At 39.2% G+C, this 25,114-nt stretch overlaps 1 protein-coding gene across 1 annotated transcript in view; it reads right to left on the bottom strand.

Annotated features, from left to right (window-relative positions):
• Positions 1-19,479, bottom strand: part of LOC122070703 — a 24,706-nt gene extending 5,227 nt beyond the window's left edge. The window contains exons 1-4 of the mRNA XM_042634914.1: positions 19,070-19,479; positions 15,512-15,931; positions 13,969-14,042; positions 13,455-13,853 (exon numbers count right to left, since the gene is read on the bottom strand). Coding sequence (XP_042490848.1) covers positions 13,455-13,853; positions 13,969-14,042; positions 15,512-15,931; positions 19,070-19,268 — 1,092 coding nt within the window. The 5' untranslated portion in view covers positions 19,269-19,479. The remainder of the gene's footprint in view (positions 1-13,454; positions 13,854-13,968; positions 14,043-15,511; positions 15,932-19,069) is intronic.
• Between the last annotated feature and the right edge of the window lie 5,635 nt (positions 19,480-25,114).

Consider the following 25,114-nt stretch of genomic DNA (forward strand, 5'->3'; position numbering starts at 1 on the left):
GGTAGGGAGACCCCAGGAGACAACAGTAAGCCTATTCATTAGGGTGTCAATCACCGGGAGGTGGCGGAGAGATTTAAGCTTGAAGGAAACATCAAAGTAGATGGATTTTCAAATCCCTTCGAAAAAACGGGAGTTGGGGGTCCATCTACAAAGATTTTGTTCCATCCAAAGGTGATTGATGGTGGCGCAAAAGGCGAGCTTTCCAACTGTGTCACATATGGAGTAGCCACTAAAGATCATGTCAACCCAAATCCATTCGCAGGGAAGGGGGAGGATAGGACGGGTGGAGGGCCAGCATGAGCGGAGGACCTTCTTCCAGATGGAAGCAGAGAAGGGGCAGAAGAAGAAAAGATGGTCGAAATCTTCAATACCATTCCAGCACAAACAGCAAGAGGTAGGGACCTGAATGTGGTGGTAATTGAGGAAAGATTGCGTGGGGAGGCAGTAGAAGAGGGCTCGCCAGGTGGTGAAGCTATAGCGAGGGATGTGCCCTTTAAACCAGATGACATTTCGCCAAGGAATAAAAGAGTTTTTGGAGCGGATAAAGTTCCAAGCAAAGGCAGATGTGAATAAGCCCGAGGAGGAGGGCACCCAATTAACATTATCCTCTAATCCTCTATGGCCAAGGGATATGGGGGGGAGGGAGGACCAGAAATCCGCCAAAGGGGGAGGGAGAAACAGAGGGGACCAACCATCAAGGGAGAGGATGGAGGCCACTACGGCAGATCTGGTAGAGCCAGAGGAGGAGATGATTCCAGGGGAGACTAGGGGGAGAAGGATGCTGGTAGGGTGCCAAGGGTCAAGCCGAGCAAAGTGGAGGAGCCGTTGCCAATAGTGTAGGATATGGCAGCGAGGGCGAGGGGTCTGGAATTGAGAATGCAAAGCCAGATCCAGGAAGCATCAGGGGAAAGGGGCCAGTCCGAAGGGAATCATTTTTAAGGGGGACGGAGTAAACCCAAGAGACCCAGATATTGCGCTGATTGGAGAAAATCTTCCAAATGAGCTTAAGCATGGCAGCGGAGTTGACATCCTTGATTTTACGAAGGCCCAAACCTCCTTCAGCTTTTGGCCAATAGACATTTGACCAGCTCATGGGGTGGAGGAATCTGGTGGCATCAGTTCCTTTCCAAAGGAAAACACAGAGAAGAGAGTCAATGGCTATGGAAGTGGAAGCTGGGAGGATAAAGATGCCCGACCAGTAAAGGTAGAGGGATTGGAGGACAGATTGGATAAGGACAAGATAGCCAGCGTAGGAGAGGAGCTTGCCTTTCCAAAGTTGGAGCTTTTTCCTGATGGAATCAACGATCGGGGAACAGTGGTGGAAAGAGGGACGAGAGGATAGAAGGGGGAGGCCAAGGTATCTGACGGGGAGGGTTCCCAAGGAGAAACCAGAGATGGCAAGGAGTTGGGCTTGACGGGCATCAAAAACACCCGAAAGAAAGAGGTTGGATTTGAGGAGGTCAGTTTTCAATTTGAAGAGGGACTCAAAAAGATGAAGCGAGGCCATAATGTTGGTGATGGAGCTGCTTTAAAGAAGATCATGAGATAATCAGTAAAGGCCAGGTGGGTTAGCATAAGGGCTTTACATTTGAGAATGGGGGAGATAAGGTGGTGGTCAGTGGAGGATTGGATGGATCGGGAGAGGACTTCAAGGGCCAGACAAAATAGGGAGGAGAGGGGGCATCCCTGTCTAATGCCTGTAGCAGAGAAGTAGCCCGTAAGGCTACCATTGATGAGGACTGAGAAGCGGGGGGTAGAGATGTAGGAGAGAATCCAATGAACAAAAGATGGGGGAAAGACATTTGAAGGGGGACTTTGGCGATAAAATCTCAGCGGATAGAATCAAATGCCTTGTGAATGTCTATCTTCAGAAGGACAGCATAAGAGTGGGATTTACGATTGAAGCCTCTGACGATCTCATGGAAAAGGATGATGTTGTCAGATATGCTTCTTCCAGCAATGAAGGCGGATTGATTTGGACTAACAAGGGAGTCAATGACCCTTTGGATCCGATTGGCAAGAATCTTGGCAATAAATTTGTAAAGAAGATTAGAGAGGGAGATGAGCTTGAAGTCAGACATGCATTAGGCACCCTCCTTTTTGGGATGAGGCAAAGGAAGGAATGGTTAATGCTGGAGATTTGGGAGGGGTTGAGGAAGAAGCTGTGGATGGCAAAAATGAGGTCATCGCGGATGATATACCAACAAGTGGAGAAAAATCCCATGCTGAAGTTGTCAGGGCCAGGAGCTTTATTAGACTTGTGGTGAAGGACAGCAGAGAGGATCTCATCATCCGAGGGGATGGCTTGAAGGGATGGCATAAGGTAATCAAGAATGAATTTGTTAAGGATGTTGGGGGGCAGGGGAGGGGAGGGGAGGGGAGGGGAGGGGGATGGAAGAGGTCGTCGAAGTAGGAAACAGTTTCAGCTTTGATATCATTGAGGGAGAGAAGCTCCGAATCGGAGCGGGAGATGACCTTAAGAATGAAGTTGGCATTGGTTTGGGCTTTAAGGGAGCGATGGAAGTAGGCCAAATTGGATTCACCGATCTCAAGCCATTTAATCCTAGATTTCTGACGGACAAAAGATTCTTTTTGAGCGAGGTGGGAGGATAGGTCCAAAGCCGCCAACTTTTCTTCATCAGCCAGAGAAGAATTGAGGTGATGCAGATTAATAACCAAAATAGGCTTATTTTATTAGGAATAAGCCTAGGGTTGGTTGTATATGTGTTGGGCCTTCACTCCATGCAGTTTGGAGTGTATCGGGCCACTTTTATGGGTCTAAAAATGGGGCTCTAAGGTGGCATACGGGATTCATTGATTTGTTTCCTTTTTCATTAGTTTCCTTTTTAAGTTGGGTTTAACTTAAGTTATACTGATTTCTTAGGAGTCAAGTTATTAGTAGTTAGCTTCCGTTTTCAACTAGTTTTTAATTTCAGTTAGTTTCTAATTTCAGTTTTTAATAACTATTGTATTAGGAGAATATTTGGTTTCCTTTTTTGAGGAACCTTCTATTTTTTAATTCCCTCCCCCTTCAACATTATAAATAAAGAGGAGGCTCCTAAAAAAATAGATGATTTTGATAAAAAAATTAATGGATGTTGTTATTGTCTTCTTCATGAAGAGGTGTCTTGTGTTTGATCAAAGCTGATGGAATTGGCATTTGATCCAATGGACTCTTTGCGGTGTGAAGCCCAAGAGGTTCCTTTCAAGTGTTTTTTTCTTCTTCTTATTGTTACTATTCTTCTTCAGCCATCTCAGGTAAGTGATCTGATCTTCTTTGATTTCTGATTTGAGAATTTTTCCAGAAATTCCCTAAGCATCGAGCATCCTTACTGGACTATTTAGCCATCTGATTGGCCTCCAATTTGGATCGAGTACTATCCTTGCTGGAAGGAGGGTTCGATCCAAATCTTAGGCCCATCAGACCAGGGGTTTGTCTGATCTGATGTTTTCTACACTTCTGGCCGACTGTGTTTCTGCCCAGATTTCAGATCTTGTTTGACTTAACTGTTCCTATGGCATTTGTTTCTGATTGTGGCTTATTAAATACTCTATACCTGCTACTGGTTAGTCCATTTGTTGGTGTAATCTCTGATTGCAGAAACTCCAGATTCTAGTTTGAAAATTCTGATTTACAAGGGTTGTTTGACTCTTACTTCTGGACTGTTGTTTGCTGCCTAATTTTGAATGATTATTGGTTGTTCTTTGGTTTAAAAGTTCCTGCAGATTGGATCTAGTTTGATTGTTCAAATATAGACCTATATTAAGTGGTATCAGAGCATGGCTAAGAACAACACCCCCACCCTAGTTTCTATTATGGTGATGCCACAGAATATGAGAACTGAACTGAAGGCTGGACAGCAAGCTTTGCGAACTGAACTGAATGTAAGGTTGTTGGCTATAGAGACCCAATCACAACATACCCGTGCTTCTCATACACCACCTAAGGTGGAAACAATTGCTCAGTTGGCTAACAGGAGACCTAACCCTATTCTGAGAGGACCACAGAGGATTCTTGTAGTGCAACCTACTTTTGAAGAATATATGAAAGGTTACTTTAACAATGAACGACCTACATATCATGGACACTCAAGGGATTCATAGAAGGTCAAGCTTGACCTCAAGGAGTATGATGGTAGGTATGACCCTCAAATGTTTTATGACTGGATAGCTACATTGGATAACTACTCTGACTACTATGACCTATCTGGGGAACGAAAAATTAAACTAGCTCGTGATAAGCTAGTTGAGGCTGCTCGTGATTGGTGGAGGACCTATAAGCGTGAATTGGAAGACCGTGGTAGAGAACCTACTACATGGGAGGAGATGAAGCAAGAACTATCTGACAAGTACCTGCCACGTAACTTTAAGGCTCACATACAAGACCAATTGAACTCTCTTCATCATGGGAATATCACTGTGCAGAGTATATGAACAAATTCGATGCACTTTATTCTCGCACAAGCTTTAAGGAGAATGAGAGACAATTACTTTCTCGGTTTCGACTAGGATTACGAGCTGAAATTAATAAGGGAATTGGTGTTGCTAATGTGTATACTATGAGAGATTGCTTTCACAAGGCTCTTCGAGCAGAGGGACTTATAGCACAACCAGTTAGAAGGTATGGTAACCAAGCTGGCGAGGTCAAGAAAATTTTTCCAACCACTAAACCTAATACTTTGGCATCCCCAAGAGCCACAACTCCTCTAGGTGAAGTGAAGATACCTCTATTTAAACCAAAAGAACCCGAAGTCAAAGTTACAAAAGAAGAGATAGTTCTTGAAGTTTCAAAAACAGAAGATCGAGAGTTAGAAGATTCCACTGAAGAGTTCTATATTGAAGAAATCAGAGTAGACGATATTGAAGTCGTGGACGACGATGTAGTGGTTGAGATCACTCCACAATAAGTCTTTGAGATTCATGATGAAAAGGAAGAGTTTGTTCCTCCAATCCTTGCTGAGAAGGTTACCAATGTTGATGAGTCTATACAAATGGCATTCACTAATGGTATCAATTCAGATGTCGAACATACAAAGTTCTTTATGCTATCATGGTTCTTTGAAGAGAAAGCTCCACGCCTTGAAGACTTGAAGACTACCTTCCAAAAGTCTACAAGCAATCTAACTTTTGTTTGGGAATGGTCAAAGCTACTACTGACATGTTGCTCCCACCTCATCACTGCAAAATTCGAGGACGAATTTTTTCAAGATGGCAAGAATTGATGCAGATTAATAACCAAAATAGGCTTGTTTTATTAGGAATAAGCCTAGGGTTGGGTTGTATATGTGTTGGGCCTTCAGTCCATGTGGTTTGGAGTATATTGGGCCACTTTTATGGGTCTAAAAGAGGGGCTCTAAGGTGGCATACGGGATTCACTTATTTGTTTTCTTTCTCATTAGTTTCCTTTTTAAGTTGGATTTAATTTAAGTTATATTGATTTCTTAGGAATCAAGTTATCAAATGAGTCAAGTCATTAGTAGTTAGTTTCCTTTTTCAACTAATTTCTAATTTCAGTTAGTTTCTAATTTCAGTTTTTAGTAACTATTGTATTAGGAGAATATTTGGTTTCCTTTTTTGAGGAACCTTCTATTTTTTAATTCCCTGCCCCTTCAGCATTATAAATAAAGAGAAAGAGGCTCCTAAAAAAAGAGATGATTTTGATAAAAAAATTAATGGTTGTTGCTATTGTCTTCTTCATGAAGAGGTATCTTGTGTTTGAACAAGGCTGATGGAATTGGTGTTTGATCCAATTGACTCTTTGCAATGTGAAGCCCAAAAGGTTCCTTTCAAGTGTTTTTTTCTTCTTCGTATTGTTAATATTCTTCTTTAGCCATCTCAAGTGAGTGATCTGATCTTCTTTAATTTCTGATCTGAGAATTTTTCCAAAAATTCCCTAAGCATCGATCATCCTTACTGGACTATTTAGCCATCTAATTGGCCTCCAATTTGAATCGAGTACTACCCTTGCTGGAATGAAGGTTCGATCCAAATCTTAGGCCCATTAGACCAGGGGTTTGTCTGATCTGAGGTTTTCTACACTTCTGGCCGACTGTGTTTCTGCCCAGATTTCAGATCTGGTTTGACTTACCTGTTCCTGTGGCATTTGTTTCTGATTGTGGCTTATTAAATACTCTATACTTGCTGCTGGTTAGTCCATTTGTTGGTGTAATCTCTAATTTCAGAAACTCCAGATTCTAGTTTGAAAATTCTGATTTACAAGGGTTGTTCGACTCTTACTTCTGGACTGTTGTTTTCTGCCTAATTTTGGATGATTATTGGTTGTTCTTTGGTTTAAAAGTTCTTGCAGATTGAGTTTAGTTTGGTTGTTCAAATCTATTCCTACATTATGAGGGGGTCTCCTGAAGCCTAGATTGGATGAGGTCAAGTTTCTCTTGGCAAGAAGAACTTGGGCAGAGATGTTACCAAAAGTGGCGGAGTTCCAGAGTTTGAGTGCCGTTTTGACATTCTTGAGTTTTTTGGCAAAAGCAATGAGAGAAGAGGAGACAGTGGTGGGGATGGCCCAGGTATCCCTGACTAAGGGGAGAAATCCCTCATGAAGGGATCACATGTCGAAAAATTTAAATGGTTTGGAGTTGAAGGAGATATGGGGCTGTACAAAGAGGGAGATGGGAGAACGATCGGAGATGCCGGGGAGATTGAAATTGGCGTGAGAGGTAAGGAAGGAGGTGAGCCAAGCTTCATTGTCAAGGAGACAGTCAAGCTTACAAGCCACCCGATCAGATCCACTACGGCGATTATGCCAGGTGAATTTGGAACCAGACCATCTAAGGTCATCCATCCCAATATCCTCAATGCACTCGTTAAACGAGTAAGTGGAGGGGATGTCAATAGGGGCACCGCCAAGTTTCTCTTAGGATGCCCCAACCACATTGAAATCTCCTCCAATGCCACAGGGAAGGGAGGAGAGGAGGTCAGACCAGAGAAGAAGTCTGTCAGGGGCCCGGTTAAGAGCATAGACAGCAGAGAAGGAAAGGGGGGAGCCCGTGGGAGGGGAAAAGGAAAAATGAATGACTTGGGAGGAAGAGGAAATGTGGGAAATGTGAATAAGAAGAGGGTTCCAGAGTATCCAAATGCGCCCATTGGGGGAGTGGGCATAGTTGGAAATGAATGACCAAGAAGGAGCAATGGATGCAATGATGCGAGGGGCATTGGCTTCAAGAGCACAGGTTTCAAGGAGGCAGCAAATAACAGCTTTGAAAGACTTAATATGGGAGCGAATGGAGGCATGTTTAGCAGAGGAATTGACACCTCTGACGTTCCAAATAGTCCAAGATATCATTTGGAATGAGAATGAGGGGGCAGCTGAGACTCATCAGAGCAGGTGGATGGGCCAGATTTGGATTTTGGCAGTGTTACATGGCTATAAAAACGAAAATCAAAACCGAACAATGGAAACCAACCTAAATTAGGAAATGAATCCAACACAACTCTTGAAAAAGAAACAAATAAATCAGTCTAATTATGAAAATAGCCCTAAATATCCCAACTGCATCATTTTGGTTTATATTCCTCGTTCTGCACTCCTGTTTGAACTAGCCTCTGCTGGACTTTTCTGGTTTTAGATTAGTCTACATTAATGATCCTCCAAGAATTCCAGATTTCTTTTGAGAATTGCACAATTTCTTTTTTCCAAATTTGAGAAATTAAGAAAATGGAAAAAATAGGGTTTTCTGGTTTTTGTATTTTCACATGATCTGTAAATTTTGTGAATAATGATGTAAATATGTTGTATTAAGGTTGCATACTTGTACTTTGAGAGGTATATGAATGACCCATTTTATACCCACCCAAGTGAAGAATGTTAACAGCATTAACTTCCAAAATAAATGCAAATAACAAGAACCACTACCTAACCTGTAGATGGAGACAGGATATGACATAATCCATTTGGATGTCACCAAATATTGATTTAATCCAGTGCAGATCACTAAATCAACAAATCTCCATGCAAGACACCTAAAAAGGACAGATTCCTGAGTTGATCCCAAACCCCAATCTCACCTATGCTGTCCAGACAATTACAGCCTATGTTTTCAATGATGGAAAAACCATCATCCATACCTCCATAGACACATGTCGTCCCATAATTTGAAGCAGAAAAAAGCTACTGCCCACTGGCAACTGGGAATCGGAGCAACTGGTACCGGATAGTCAAAGGTTAACTTCTATTATATCTTTGCCTCTGCTCAGAAGGTCTGCAGAAGGTTCTGGTCGGGTGACCTAGATTTCTGATATTTTCTGAATATATCAAAAACTGACCAATAGAGTCCAACGTAATCAGAAATCAAATTCTGCATCAATGTAGTTCTCTTCATAATTGTCAAGGCCTTGCCTAGGCCACAAAGACATTTAGAAATGGCAAAAGACCTGCACTCACCAAGTACTGTATAACTTAATCCTCACCATGATCACCAAGGCCTCGCCCTAGGGGTTGCCTTGGTTACCATTTACCAAGCATTGTTCTTAATCTCGTGATGTAGGTGCACAACCGTGGACCAATCCAAATCCATCTAGGTATCCAGCCAGAGGTGAACTGGGTCCATATTTGAGTTTTTGGAGCCTAGTAGGATTTTAGGAAGTTTTATTTACTTAAGATAATATTATGTAATCTTTTATTTTAAGTCTTTCATTTCAAACTGGTAGGATGCATAGGAGTAGAATCTGTTTAGAATTTCTTTCCTTTTGAACCCTGTTTCCTTTTGAGTTTGTTTCCTTTTTAAAGTATAAGTAGGTAGTTTTGCTTTCTCTTTAAATATTTGTCTATAACTAACGCATTGGACACAAATTGAAGATGAACTGAGTTTGGATTTTGGAGTTTGTTCAGATAGAATGGTCCGATCTACGACTTCATGGACTTGGATTATTTTTGAGGTTGTTAAAATATTCTTTTTGAATTTTCTGTTTTAAGAATATGATCTTCCCGTAATAAATTTATGAATAAATAGGGGTAATATGTGTTGGATAGACTTCATGTTGGCCGATCTACAGCGTGACAAAGTTGAAAAAATTTACTGGTTTTTTTATTTTTGAAATATAATTGATGAAATTCACTCACAATCTCACAGACCCGTCGTCTATTTGAATCCCACCCTAGCAGAGATGATGGCAAAGAGTAGTCGCATTCCTCGAACAGCACACACCTTCCCTAACTCAGTCAGGGTCGCGATGATGATGGTGATGATTATGATGATGGTGGAGATCAAATACCCAGTAGGGAATCCATTGACAAGGACTGAAAACTTAGGAGAGGAGATGCAGCAATGAATGCAGTGGACAAATAAGGGAGGAAAAGACATGGCCAGGAGCACTTGGGAGATGAAGCCCCATCTGATAGTGTCAAAGGGCCTTGTGGATGTCGATTTTGAGAAGAGCCAAAGGGGAGTGGGACTTCCTATTGAAGCCCTTGACGAGCTCATGACAAAGGATTTCTGTTGTCAGAGATACTCCTACCCGCAATGAAGGCGAATTAATTGGCACTGACTAGAGAGTCAATGACAGTCTGGATACGGTTGTCCAGGATTTTAGCAATGAATTTGTAGAGCAGATTACAGAGGGAGATAGGTCTAAAATCAATTATGGAAGAAACACCTTCGATCTTAGGGATGAGGCAGAGGAAAGTGTGGTTTATGGAATTGATTTGAGATGGGCTGAAGAAGAAGCTTTTGATGGCTATGAAGAGGTCTTCGCCAATGATATCCCAGCAAGAGGAGAAAAATCTCATGTTGAAGCCATCAAGGTCGGGGGCTTCGTTAGGCTTGTGGGTGTGAATGGCGGAATGAATTTCCTGGTCAGAGGCAATGGATTGGAGGGAGATTATTAGATAGGAGCATGGTTCAAAATCTCGCCGAGATCTCGGAAATTTCGTGCTTTTTTTTTTCACTGAGTCGAGATGTGCTACGAATTACAAAAATGGTATCATCTCGGTTGAAATTTCGGTATCTCGGCTGAAATTTTGGCACCATCTTGGTCAAGATACCGAAATGATACCAATCAAGGCTTATAAATACAATATCTCGTGAGGGGGAGCCGAATTTTCGACTCCAACTCGGCTGTGTTAGCGAAATTTCAGCTGTCTTGGTGAAATTTCGGCTCCTCTTCGCATTTGAACACAAAATCACTTAACTAATTTGCCACATCATCACATTTATTGCCTTGAAGATCACTCCAAGTTGAAGATCTACACATTTCAAGCTCTGGAAAGGTAAACCACTTTCCCCAATACCATTTTTTTTTAAACAGTAACATAAATACATGTTGGATAAGGCTAGATTTTTTATATGTTAGACATTAGAGGCCGATCTATGACCTCACTAAGTCAAAAAAAAAAATTTGGTTCATAACAATTTTTTTTATTTTTCTGGTTTAAAAAATACATTTTCCATGAAAATAAAATGTATTTTTTTTATAGTCAATAAAGCTTTGATGGAACTCAATTATATATATGTCACTCACCATTGGATGATCTACGACTCTATTGGAGATTTAAAAGTAAGACGCTCAGTGGATGACTTTAGTTGGGACTTGGGAGTTAAGGAGTTACATGGTATATTACTCTAGTACTCTAAATATTAGTTAATTAATATTGATGTACATTTTGATCATGGTTTAGATGCATTATTTATTTGTCTTACTATCATATTATATCTTGTTCTAGTAATGAAGCAGGTAAAATCTCCAGAACAGTTCGACGGTTGCTGTCAAACAAAGGTGCAACTCTAAAACACTGTCGTGTTCTAATATTTTTGCAAATTTAAGTTCTAAGCATGTTTATTACCTTAAAACAAGCTACCCACCAAGTTTCAGGTCATAGTATGGCCGTTTGACCACCGAAACAGTCAACCGAGTAAAAAAAAAAATTCCCTAACTCGCCGAGAACTACCAAAACAAGACGAGATTTCGAACCTTAGATAGGAGGGGATGAATTTGTTGAGGAGGGGGTGGGAAGAGCAGGGGAGGAGGAAGGGGCAGAAGATGCCAGAGAAGAAGGACACGGCTTCAGCCTTGATTGCATCAGGAGATCTGAGAGTGAAACCATCTCTGGCCTGAAGCTGAAGAATGGAATTAGAGTTGGATCTGGATTTGAGGAATTTATGGAAGTATGATGAGTTAGAGTCCCTAAGCTCAAGCCATTTAATGTGAGATTTATGCTTAAGAAAACTCTCTTCCTGGGCAAAAAGGGAAGCGAGGTCAAGGGAGGTCACTTTCTCTTCCTCAGCAAGGGCAAAGTTAAGAAGATCAGCTTAAAGGCAGGACTAGATTGAAGCAAGACGGCTCCTACAAGCGGACACTCGAGCATTAATGATTCCAAAGGTGGAGTGGTTCTAGATTTTGGGATCGCCTTCACATTTTTTAGCCCAAGGGCAAAGGAGATGAGGGGAGAGGAAGTGCAGACCGGTTTTCTCCAAGAAGATTGAACGATAAGGAGGAAGCCCGAGTGGAGAGACCACATATCGAAGAACTTGAATGGCTTGGGGCCAAAGGAGACAAGAGGGTGGATGAGGGAGATGGGGCTGTGATCGGAGATGCTAGGGAGGTCAAAGATGGCATGGGAGGAAGGAAAGGAGTGCCATGCCTCATTGACAAGGACACGATCCAACTTGCAAGTAATACAGCTGGGGCCAGAACGCGTGTTGTGCCAGCAGAGCTTGATACCAGACCAACAGAGGTCATCTAGGCTACAGTCCTCAATGCAGGAATTGAAGGCATCGACCCACATTTCTCGTGGGAGTGGCGGACCACATTAAAGTCACCTCCCCAGCCCCAATGGGTGGGAGCCAACTTGATTGCCCAGGAGGCGAAGGTCATTCCAGGGGGGAGCGATCAAGGGCACGGTTGAGCCCATAGATAGTAGTGAAGAAGAGTGGGATTCCATTCGATGGATCGAAAATAGAGAGGTGGATGAATTGAGTGGAAGAAGAGAGGATTGTAGTTTGGATTTTAAAGACATATTTGTTTGCACTTATCATGGATATAATTAAAGGGTGTGGTGACTAGTATAAGGAAAGTAGGAGGTCAAAGTAGTGAATCCCCAATTACAATTGGGTTACATCAAGGATCAACTTTAATCCCTTGTTTGTTTGTGCTTATCATAGATGATTTAACCAGGCACATCCAAGATGAAGTCCCATGGTGTATGTTACTTACTGATGATATTGTTTTGGTGGATGAGACAGTAACAAGGATTAATCATTAGCTGGAGTTATGGAGATCAACCTTGGAATAAAGAGGTTTTAAAATAAGTAGAATGAAGATGGAATATATAGTGCATAATTTTAGTCAAACTAGGATGGATAACAAAGTGGTGAAACTTGAGGAGCGACAGATATCACAAAGTGATTGCTTTAGATATTTGGGGTCAACCATAAACAAGGAGGGTGATATAGAAGATGATGTTTCCCACAAAATTAAATTAGGATGGATGAAGTGGAGAGGTACATCTAGAGTGTTGTGTGACACGTATTCCTGTAAAGCTTGAAGGAAAATTCTACTGGACAAAGGTAAGATCAGCTATGATATATGAGGAAGAATGTTAGGTAGTCATAAAGAGTAATATAGATAAACTAGCTGTGGTAGAGATGAGGATGTTGAGATGGATGTGCGGCAAAACTAGGAGAGATAGAATAAGGAATGATTGTATCAAAACTGATTTGGGAGTTGCCCCAATCCAGGACAAGCTCCATGAAAGCCATCTAAGGTGGTATGGCCATGTTCAACGAAGACCCATGGATGCACCAATAAGGAAGAGTGATCAAATTAAAATGGAATGAGCTAAAAGAGCTAAGGGCAGACCTAAAATGACTATAGGAGTGGTACGAAAAGACAAGCAAAGTTTAGGTCTTGAGTTTTGACAATACTCTAGTATGACCTCAAATAGAGTTGTTTGGAAGGCAAAGATCCGTGTAGCTGACCCCTTTTAGGTGGAATGTTTCTGAGGTGTTGCTATGTCTCTTTCTTTTTACTTCTATTACTATTTTACGCTTTTACGGATCCATGTAGCTGACCCCATTTAATAGTTGGGATAAGGCTGAGTTTTTTGTAAGGTAACCAGAAAGTTCCCAAATTAAACGATGTCTATGCACTGCCTTGACCAATGAGGCCTCATCTAGACGGTGCCTAAGCCCCTAGGCTCCTGTCCAGCTCCTTGCCTCGCCTTTGGACCTTGAAAACTAATGGTTTCCTTTGTACGGTTCAAAGGATGTCATAAAATGTTTTGGTATCAGATGATTTTTACTGAGGATTATTTCATTATTTTGTAGCCATGTACGGCTGTCCATTTTGGGTAAATTATTACAATGTTCAGTCACAACTGTCTTAGGGGTCCTTAAATACCACATATTAGTAGTTTAGTACCTAACTTCCAAAAACAAATCTTGAAATTCCTTGTTTTCTGAACAGAAGCCGACTAAATCTCAAGAGATGATAGAGACACATACCTCAATAACAGGAGAGTGGTGCATCTGCAGAACACTTTGGATGTCCTCTCCCCTTTCAAGTATCTCTGAACAATTGGGACATCCCGCATAGTGAAGCATTACCAACCATGAATATGAATCAGAATCACCAACACGCAGAGATGACAGCAGTGCTCGATCAGAAACCAGACCAAACCTCCGCCTTTCAGGAGGAAGAAAGAACTCTCTTGCTGTTGTTGTGAACTTTGAGAAGAACGAGTCAAACAGTTGAAACTCATCAAATGTACAGGAGACACCAACATCAGATGTCATGAATTCAGAATGAGGCGCACTGTCATTTGCCAAGGAAAATCTCTCCAGCCAAGGTATTCCATTAAGCTCATTTTTGACCTCACAAGTAAGCTTTTCATTTCTCATCCCCTGTTTTTGAGTCAAAGAAACTTGGAATCAGGATTTCCATTACCTGATGCATAGCCTTCTATCTATTGTTCCAAAATCAGGCTCATTTGATGTTTATTTAAAAACTACCAGCCACCTTCTCATTTATCTTCCCCTCGGATGGAAGTGTTTTATTAGTTTCTCCATGCAACTCTGCCCCAAAAATAACCCCTGCAATACAAAGATCTTGTCAGGAAGCCATGTAGCATGTAATGAAAAGCAACTCATGTTATATGCACACTTGTTCCTCACAAACAACAAGAATCCATTTCTGAAAATAAGAAAACATTTACCATTTAAGATCATTTATATGGAGGTCAACATTCATTATGCCTTGAGATATTTACGAAACTTCAATGAAACAAAATCATTCACCTTTATCACTGCCACAAGCATGTTACACATCTACACCATATTATGTATTCCAACAATATAATCCTAATATTCTTATTCTTCCGTTTCTTTCCATTGTTAACCTACAACCTAGCACTAAAAGTAAAGTAATATCTACAGTTTACATTTTGGAGCCGCAATCTCTCATATTTGGATGGAGCGTAATCTTCGTACATGGACTTCCAATTCCCGATCCGATGATAAGACTTGGAAAGCCATCTACTTTGATGTTAGCACCAAAGTTGGCTGCCTTCACCATCGTCCTGTCAGAAACTCTGCGAGGAATAGGCATATCAATGCCTTTTTAGGGCCTCCCCCGTAGCATCATCCCTCCCACCCCCCAACTTCATGTAGCCCCCTCTTTTTTAGCTTAGGCTCCTTGTGGCCATTGTGTTTTTCCTCCCTTTGGTTCTGCTTCTTGTGGCTCCCCCACCCCTTTTGTATATTCTTCCCTTTGGTAATTAAATATTTATTCACCCAAAAAATATATATATATATATATATATATATCTACAGCTTACCATCTCTTTTTAATATGTATCTATAGTCATATTGCAGTCAGAGGACTTGAAAAACTGCTCTATGCATTCTATTTGTCACACATCAGGAAGACATTATGGCAATTAGAAAGCAAGAAACCAAACAAAAGCTTGGGAAAACTCCTCAGGCACATACAAACAGAGACGTGCATTGATAAGTTATTTCCTTTGCTAGCAATGGACATCAATTCTTACTCATAATGAGAATCCTAGCAACTACTATAAGTCTATAATGATGAGTAATGCTAATACAGGATAATATCAAGTGGAGGGACAAATGCATTAATAAAAATAAGAAACAATGCTTATTGAAATTATATGCCGCGTCTACATTTTACCAGGTTTCACAATTATTGTAATGTGGACTTACAAAGCCCTAGTACTTATTTATTTAGTATGTTGATGTAAGAGAACTTGAAGAACAGCTCTATGTGTTCTATTTGAATCACACACCCAGAGAAATACTATGACAATTAAAGAGCAAAAAAACAAACAAAAGCTTGGGAGAATTCCAGGGCCAAATACAAAAGCAAACAGAGACATGAAAGTTATTTCCGTAGCAACCCATGGACTTTGATTCTTATTAATAATGAGAATCCTAGAAACTGCTATTAACAATAAATAATCATGATGCAGGATAATATCAAGGAAATGGAGGTAAAGATGCACTAATCAAAATAAGAAACAGTGCTGACCGCAGCTACGTACCATCTTCTGTTGCATCGTGTACATGGAAAGAACTTGCATTACCATTGGCTCCTGCGGCCAACAATTTGGCACTCCATCCACAAAATTCCAGCAGAAGTACAGACTTGTCTGTTGACCCCAAGAATGCTTTTAGGTCCTCTTCAGTGTTTAAGGTTTTCAACGGAAGATCTTCAGGTTGAAGAGAGACAAGATGATCAAAGGAAGATAATATATTATCTGCTCTAAGTCTCCCTTGATACTTATATGACACAGAGTAGTGATAGTAGAATACTGTTACTTCCTTGGTAGCACCAAGGATGTCTGCAAGCATCTTGTCAGTATTTCTATATATAACCCTTAGCTTTGGAAGATTAACTCTCCCTTTTTTATAAGCAGACAGATTGACCAACTCCTTCATAAGGGATCGTGACTCACCGGACCCTACATATCAAAGACCAAAGTTCTCAGAATTGAATCAAGATTATTTTTGACAAATAATGAAATATTGAAATCCATAATGATTGTAGATCAAGTTGCAGAACAAACACAATGGTATGGAACAGAATACGAGCAAGGCCATGTAACAAATACACAAAATGAGAATGGCCGGGCCAAACATTACAAGAGCATTCTGAAGGGAACCATCATAGTTGGTCAAACAAGATCGTAAATAGTATTGTTTACATGCCCTGCCCTGTTTTAGCTTAAATCCTCAGCTAAGCCTCTCGCACCCTGCTAGTGTTGTCTAATTTCAGTGGAATTTTTACAGTTGAAAGGTTTGGAACCCAGGAGAACTCGATCTGACTTTGGGCTAATCAGACCACTGGCCATAAAGTTATTGATTTTCTCTGTTAGCTCGTATTCTGGTTCAATTTTAGTCTTTTTTTATTCTTAAGTTTGAATTATGTTCGGGACTGTTATTTAATTCTGATTTATACTCCTTAAATTCAAAACAGTTCCTTAATCCAGATTTTTATTCCATTCTGATTCTTATCTACAACAACAACAATCTCAGCCTTATCCCAACTTAACAGGGTCGGCTACAAGGATCCGTTGCAAAACAAAGTAGGGAAAAATGGAGAAAATAAGAAAATAGGAAATGACAAAGAGAAATGACAGAGAGATGAAAGTAAGAGTAAAGAGGCATTGCCCAAAAAGATAAGAGAAACTCAACGAAATGGTGTCAGCTATATGGATCCTTGCCCTCCAATAGCCTCAATCCAAAGTCATACTTGGGACAAGACCTAGACTATGCATGTCATTCCTCACAACTTCTCCTATGGGTATTTTAGGCATGCCCCTAGATTTTTTAGCTACTTCAATTGTTATCATTTTCACTCCTCTTTACTGGGGTGTCCTCAGGCCTCCGTTGAACATGACCATACCACCTCAAACAATTTTCTTGGAACTTCTCATTAATCAGGGCCACTCCCAAATCAGCTCTAATATGTTCATTCCTTACTTTATCCTTTTTAGTTTTTCTGCACATCCATCGCAACATCTTCATCTCTGCTATACAATTTCTCTATCTGACACTTCTTAACAACCCAACACTCTGCCCCATACATCATAGTCAGTCGTACAACAGTTTTATAGAACTTCCCTTTAAGCTTTAAAAGAATCCGTTGATCACATAGAACTCCGGTCGAACCTGTCCACCTCATCCATCCCACTTTGATTCTCTATGAAACATCATTCTCTATGTCACCTTCTTTATCTACGGTTGACTCCAGATATCTAAAATTGTCACTTTGCGGTATCCAAACATCATCCCGCATTCACACTTTCTGCTTCTTATCTCCGATTACTTAATTGAGTCTCACCTTTTTGTAAAGTTCTCATCCCTTTCCAACTTCTATAGCCTATGCAACCAGTAACCTACTTTCTCTGATTGCTGAACTAGGGTTTAATCAGCCCTAGATCTGCATTATTTAATCTGTTATTGCTACTAATGTTATTTACTTATATACTCTAGACTGTTCATTCAGGCCAAAACTTATCTGAGACACACCGTTCCTTTGAAAGGACTGAGAATACAGCATTGATAGAACTGCAAAGTTCCTTGGACCTGACAATCTACTCTGGCTAGGATTTCAGTCTCATTGGTTCCCCGTTTTCTGAAATACCAAATCCATAACCCAAGAATTCTATTTTCCTGAAATTTCGAGGAGTTCTGCTACTGCTAGTTCTATAAGTAACCATACAATTCCGCCTCTTATTTCCTCTCATTAAGTACAAAAATTTGGGCCTACTTTGACCCTATTTCAGAATCGTCTTTAAACCTCAAATCTAAGCTAGGGTTAGGGTTTACTGTGACCGCATTAGAAAAACATGCCTCCACCCTGACTGGGTGGCCCAACCAGAAAACCACTCCCTTTCTTGAAATTCTGATAACCTGCATTGATTTTCTTGGAAACCTATCATGAAATTCCAATAAATCACTTTTAAGATTAGAAATTATAAGAAAAAAAGAGAAAGAAAAAAGCCCTCAATAATCCTCAACAAACAGTGAACTTCAACAATCACCCAACAAACATCCCTAATCAACCGAAGTCAAGCTAGGCCTTTGCGCACCTAGTTGTGAAGCAAGAAATCAGATGTCCTACATCAGTTGCATTCATTACAAAAACAGGATCAAAGGTCAAAACATTGAAATCCACAATGAATCTTAAACCCTGCTAAATAGCTAAAAGCTACCAAAGATTCTCTCCCAAGCAATCAGGATGAGAGGTGTGCAAAGAATCCAGAGTCCCCTTCTCTAGAGTATATATGCAGTACTGATTAAAGACCATTTTATCCACAAAAATGTTGTCTCAACTTCAGAATATTACAAAGCCTTACATTGGAGGCAATTGGAGACTTAGGTCCGATGGCACCTCCCCAACATTCGTGGAGTAAAACTAACAGAACTTATTTTTCTTCTAAGACTTAAAGAGCTTCTTTCTCAGCGTCTGGTATCACAGTTGCTGGAGACCTAATCAAGTATAATTAAGGACAACTCCATTTGAAGCTGCTCTGACAATCTCAAACACTTCAACAAACAAATCTGACCACCTATCGATCATCCTAGATTCCATTTAGCTCAACTTACTGGGCCCAGAAAACTTCACATTGAAAGCAACTCAATCTTTGCCATCTGAACCTTTCAAGACCCAACCCCAACTCCTTGGCATCTAAGAGCTATATAGTGGAATTATAGACTGTAGACCTTAATTTTAAATTCAACTGGAATTTTAGCTAAGCCATCAATCATGTCAGTAGAAAATCGGGTATGGCAACACAGACCTAAATCTAGAGTGACAGTTCCATTTCTCAAGTTCTTCCATTACAATCCCAATCATTACAAAATTCCAACAACTCCAAATACCGAATGATAAAGAAACCAACCCCCCAAAAAAAGAAAAATTCCCCCGAAACAATTAAAATTTTCCTCTTCGCGCGACCAATGGCAGAACTCAACTTTCTAAACTTTCCCGTATAGACAAACAAATATTTCCAAAAATCTAACAATAATATCTAGGCTAAAAGAATCAACAAGGAAACTATAAAGAAAAACATCATTAGGAAAGGAATTCTTACAAGGAACGGTGACAATGAGCAGAATGTGTGGATGAAGTCGGATCTGAGATGAAAAGTTTCTCTGGGTGAGAGTCTGCCATTCGAGACTGTGATTTCGATTCGAATCAGCGACAACAAGATCAACGAAACAAAGAAGAAGAAACAAGGCCAGCGTAGGTAATCTCCATCCACTAAAACAAGAAATATCAGAATTAGTCATCAGAGAAGGAACCAAAGATTAACGCTGGATCTGAAGCACTGGCAACTGGTAGGTTGCGAAGGGAAGAAAAGCCTTTGGGCGTCCCAGAGGAAAACCAGGACAGCTTCCTCTTCGTTTTGGAGGAGGGAAGAAGCTGAAGTGTCCAATCCAGTTTTCAGAGGTAGAACCAAATCACCTGCCTGTACGTTTACGCTTCACGTATGATTAGGTTAGAGGATCACTTTTTTTTTTTTTTTTTTTTTTTTGGGCGAGGGTGGAGAGGTGTTTCCTCTGAAAACACATGGGCCTGCACCGAGTGTGGGTGTAGGCACCACACTGAAAAGGTCATATTTGGTGCATGACACTCTCGCATGTGCAAGGTGAGGAGGGGGTTTGAAAACTATGCAATCTTACCCTAAGAATATCAAGAAGTTATTTTGACCGCTCAACAACTATCGCAATATTCGTTCCATATCGTTGAAAGAGCATTTATTTTTGTCTTGTCCATACTCTACCAAACCTTAGAATGAATAGGTTTTGTGGCATTTTAAATATGTGTTGGCCCAATGTATCTTACATTTTGATTGTGGAACTGTAAACTAAAGTCATCAAATATTGGACAAATGTGAGCAATTAGCTTTGTGTACGTCTCCAATTATATTTGGAATGAAAGAAACTCTAGGAGGGTGTCTCTAATCCTGCTTGAGGAGATTTTTTCCATCAAAGAGGGTATTTGTGAGGTTGTTGCACTCAGGGACTCATTTCCTACTTGATTGGTTGAACATTTGCACACTTTGATTTTTTGGAGATTTTTCTCCCCCCACTAATGCTCACAAGATTTCTTGAAATTCTCTGGTACAAACTGAAGGAAGGCTAGTTCAAGTTGAACATTGATGGTTGCTTTCTTAGGAATTCAAAGTCAGGTTGGCGCTGAGTTATTTTTGGAAATTTTGTTAAAGTTCCATTATGGTGTTTCACAAATTTTATTGGGTGCAAACTAAATATTTTTTTCTGAATTTGATTCCTTACTTTTGGACTATAACTCATAGGAGAGAATGGTGTTGATAAGTTGTAGATTGAATCGGATGTTGTCTACTATATCAACCTCTACTTCATCTAATGTCCCATGGATCTTTAGGGATAAGTGTTAGATCTAAATTAGAGTTCCACAATAGACCCTAATCGGTTCTCATATAGACAATTAGAATACGATATAAATTAAAACATGGATAATTGGATCAGATCGTAGAGGATTGAAATTGTACCTTTCACCTAGTATGTTGAAGACGATTGATGTTGGTCACTCCTACTTTTACTCTCTTGGCTTGACTATGGATCTTCTATAGCCCATTAAACCTTTTTGGTTCTCTCACTTTAATGGTAAAGTGGGGAAGAGTGAATAATAGCTGTAAGAACCCAAAACCCAGTATTTATAATACTGTCCTGCACCCAAAATCCTAATCCACAATGGGTTGGGCCAGCATATCTCTAAACTTGAGAGTGGACCGAACCGGTTCATTCAACTCGATTCTCACCTATTTGGTTAATCCGAATAATTAATTTAATCCATAAATCCAACAATCTCTCACTTGGGCTACATTAATTACAATGATGTCTTTAAATTGGTGTGGCCATAGAATTTTATTACATTAATCACTCTTATTGTAATTCAGTTAAAAAATCACTCACATCGAATATCAGTAGAAAATGCACCTCAATATGCGACATACAACTTTCTGTCATTGCAAACATAAGTAAGTTTCCCAACACGAATCTATGTGGGATACTATCATGGAAAGATTGATATATCCTCAAATTACACTGTTGTTATTCCATATAGGTCTTTAACTTTGATATTAACCTTCACTATGGCAAATCCATTTGATATGGGGTTAATATTTAATTGTGGTTTTCCGCGTATAAACTGTGGCAAATATTGCCTTTGAATTGTGATAAATATTACCTTTGAACTGTGACAAATACTGTCTTAAACTGTGGTAAACATTACCTTTAGAATTGTGACAAAATATTACCTATAACTAAGACAATTACTACGTATAAAAACATTCTCAAATGAAACCATAAACCAAATAATAAAAGAAATAACAGTGCATAATGTAAATGCTAAAACTTAACCATAATTCATCAAACTGTGCCCTAAAATATACGGGTTAAGGTTCAAAACATAAACAAATACTAAACAAAACTAGAGCTCCCACTAATCAAGCATTTCAAATAATTGTATATAAAGAAATTCTAACTACTTGATGAGACAAATTTTTACTTGCTCTCAATTGCTGGTGATTAGTCTACCTCACCCTTTCTTGGCATAATCTTGCTTATCAGCCCCAGAATTCTTCCTCTTTTCTAACCATTTATTGAAAATAAAGCAGTCCTTCTTCACATGTTCTTTCTGATGGCACCAGAAACACTCTACGTTGTTGGTCTTTTCTTCATCATGAGCCTTTTGAGATATGTCAAGTTCTTGAGAGCTATTAGTCCTGTCATATGGCTTGAAGTTTCCTTTGTTAAAAAAATTCTTGTTCCTTCTACTTGGTCCACCAGAAGATCCCTTGTGGAAAGTTGCATGTCTACTCTCAAACCTGATTTGTTTTAATTTTTCTTCCTCTTGAGTGTAAATGGAAATAAGTTCATTTAAGCTCCAATCGTCCTTCGATGCAATGTAGGTAGACTGGATAACCTTATACTGACTAGGGAGGGTATTCAATACAATGTGAATAATATATTCTTCATCGATCTGTATTCCAAGATCCTTAAGTTTACCAACATAAGTAGCTATACTCAAAATGTATTCTCTAACACTCCCATATCCATCATACTTTGTATTCATTAGCATGATCATCAATGTGGTTTTCTCAACTTTTTTGTTGTGTTGAAACCTAGCTTTAATACCATCTAGGAATTCTTTTGCAGTGTCTTTGATTTCTATATTCCCACGTATAATTTCAGAAACTGCCTTTTTCAAAACCAGTATGTATTTTCTATTTGCTTTAGTCCATTTTTTAAACTTAGTATTTTCAGCACTGCTACTTGAGTCTGTAAGAGGCTCAGGTTTAGGCTCCCTAAGTGTTAAGTCTAAATCAAAAATACCTAAATGCAATTCTAACTCCTCCACCCACTTTGATAGTTATTACCAGTATGGAAGATAAATAACTTGAGGGAATGACCATCCTACTAGAGCAGTAACAACAACATAATATATGTCACATTTCAAAATATAAATCATAATATAAAAGCATGTAATACCATCAATATATTTTAAATAAGAGTTACAACTAAAACTATATCCCTATCCTTTGGGACAGGAATTAACTGATGCTCTTATATTATTCTTTTAACTGTGAAAATAACACTAACTTCGGAATTCAATCACCTTTTGGCAAAAGAACTCCTAATTCAATGTCCCTTTCTGAAATGTGGATAATTATCCTCAAACCTTGATGACATAACATTTGAGAAAGTAACACCTTTACTGTTGGGGAAGATACAATCGAACTTAATGTACTACTTTGGTGGGTTTCACTTAGTTCTATTATATCTTTCCCATTAGAGATGTATATCTTTATGTTCAAAATATACATATAAATATGTCACTAGGACAACAATAACTATATAAGAGTCACAACCGTTACTACATTCTTATCATTTGGGCTAAGAATGCACTGGTCATCTTGCAAATCCATATTTACTATGAAAATAACAATAACTTTTGAAATCCCTTCACCTTTGGGCTTAGGAACCTCTAGATTACTGTCATTTTCTTAACTTTGGTGACATCACTTTTGGGCAAATGTCACCTACATTGTTACCCTGTGAAAAACCATGGAATAATAAGAAGTACTACTTTGGTGAATTCCACCTCATCTTTTCATGATTTAAAAAAAAATTACTTTGCAGCTAAGAATGAGCGGAAGCTTACACCCTTTTCCATATTAACATATCTCAATTTAAAAACCTTTCCCAATTTCATGGTAACCAATAACATGTGTATTTTTCAAAACATTGATTTATGCCCTCTTGTTACAATGATTAAAAATAAATACAACATAAAATTTCAAATAAATATGTTATATATCATATTAGATCATTAAATGTGACCTGAAACAATGAATCCAACACAAAAAACAAATTTCAATTTGGCCTTAAAAGTGTGTGTGTGTGTTTTTTTTTTAATAATAAATACTTTCCCGGTCAACACCGGTCAACACCAGTTTGATCCAGGCTTGACCTGGTTCAACCATGTGTGGTCACTATTTGGTTTGACTCATTTTGGTTTGGTTTGGCCGGTTTGATTCGTTTTGGTTCAATCTATTCTAATTATGATTATACTTATGGGCTTGAACCCATTACTTTTAAGTCAAACAAATTAAAAAGAAATGTCCATGGGCTCAGTCCATTAGTCCCATATTAGACATAACTTAAATTTGTTGAGCCCAATACGTTTTGTTTTAAAAACTGGCCCAAAACTTTTTTTTTTTTCGAAAAAAAAAACTTTAAAGGACCTAGAGGTCCATGACAAAGCAATAAATTCCAAATTTATCCATCTTCAACCTTGGGATAGATTTGAACAAAACAGAACCTTACGGCTCTATTAGGGTTCGGTACTTTGGGGCGACTACAGTCGGCAACGGTCAGCCACCAAAAGTCAGGCCAACTCCCACCTTGGTCCAACAAACAATATTTAGGTAGTCGTTGTGGCAAAAATTAGCTAAAACCCCATTCTATTGAAACCCAAATACCACCCAAATTGAATGGCTGATTCCCAATCAAATCCTTCTTTGATGGCTGATTCCCCACCAAATCGAACTGTGCAACCATTTTAATGACAAATTTTAATTAATCAACCTTTAATAGTGAGGTGTTCATCAACCCTAAACCTTTTCTATACCAAAACAGCTGCCACCGAGTTGCAGGCCGATTTTGGGTTTTTTTTTTTTTTAGACTTGCCAAACGTGGATTCCCAATTCCAATCCTTCAGTTCCAAATTTGAAACCAATCCTAGAGTAAATCCAAATCTCATTAAAATTTCAATTTCATTTATTTTTGGAATAACCAATGAAGCATGGAAATTCTATCAAATCCATTCTAGCCCCATATGGGTTCGCTCTAATACCACTTGTTAGATCTAAATTAGGGTTTCACAATAGACCCTAATCGGTTCCCATATAGACAACTAGAATATGATATAAATTAAAACATAGATAATTGAATTAGATCGTAAATGATTGAAATTGTACCTTTCACCTAGTATGCTGAAGACGATTGATGTTGATTACTCCCACTTTCGCTCTCTTTGGCTTGACTATGGATCTCTTCTACACCCCTTAAACCTCCTTGGTTCTCTCACTTTAGTGGTAAAGTTGGGAAGAGTGAATAATGACTGTAAGGACCCAAAACCCAGTATTTATAATACTGTCATACACTCAAAACCCCAATCCACAATGGGTTAGACCAGCATAATCCTAAACTTGAGAGTAGACCGAACCGGTTCATACAACTCGATTCTCACATATTTTATCAACCCGAATAATTAATTTAGCCTATAAATCCATCAATAAATGGTGTTCTTTAGCTTTAATTAGATGGGATCTCTTCGAAAAGTACCCATAACTTTCATCAAGATAATATGATAGCCAATGCCTCACGAAGAAGGCAACTTGTTTCTCTTTCACTATGTTCTATTCTGATTCTTTGTTCTTTAAGTTGTTTCTTGATTTTGGCAATGCCGAAAGTGAGTCTTTATTTCTTGTTTGTTTCTCATTTGGGTAAAATCATACTTTAAAAAAAAAAATCAGCCTTCAATCTCAATGAATATACATGCATAGAACATAAGAATGTGATTAGCA

The sequence above is a fragment of the Macadamia integrifolia genome, unplaced genomic scaffold, assembly GCF_013358625.1.
Source record: "Macadamia integrifolia cultivar HAES 741 unplaced genomic scaffold, SCU_Mint_v3 scaffold978, whole genome shotgun sequence".
NCBI classification, from domain to species: Eukaryota; Viridiplantae; Streptophyta; class Magnoliopsida; order Proteales; family Proteaceae; genus Macadamia; species Macadamia integrifolia.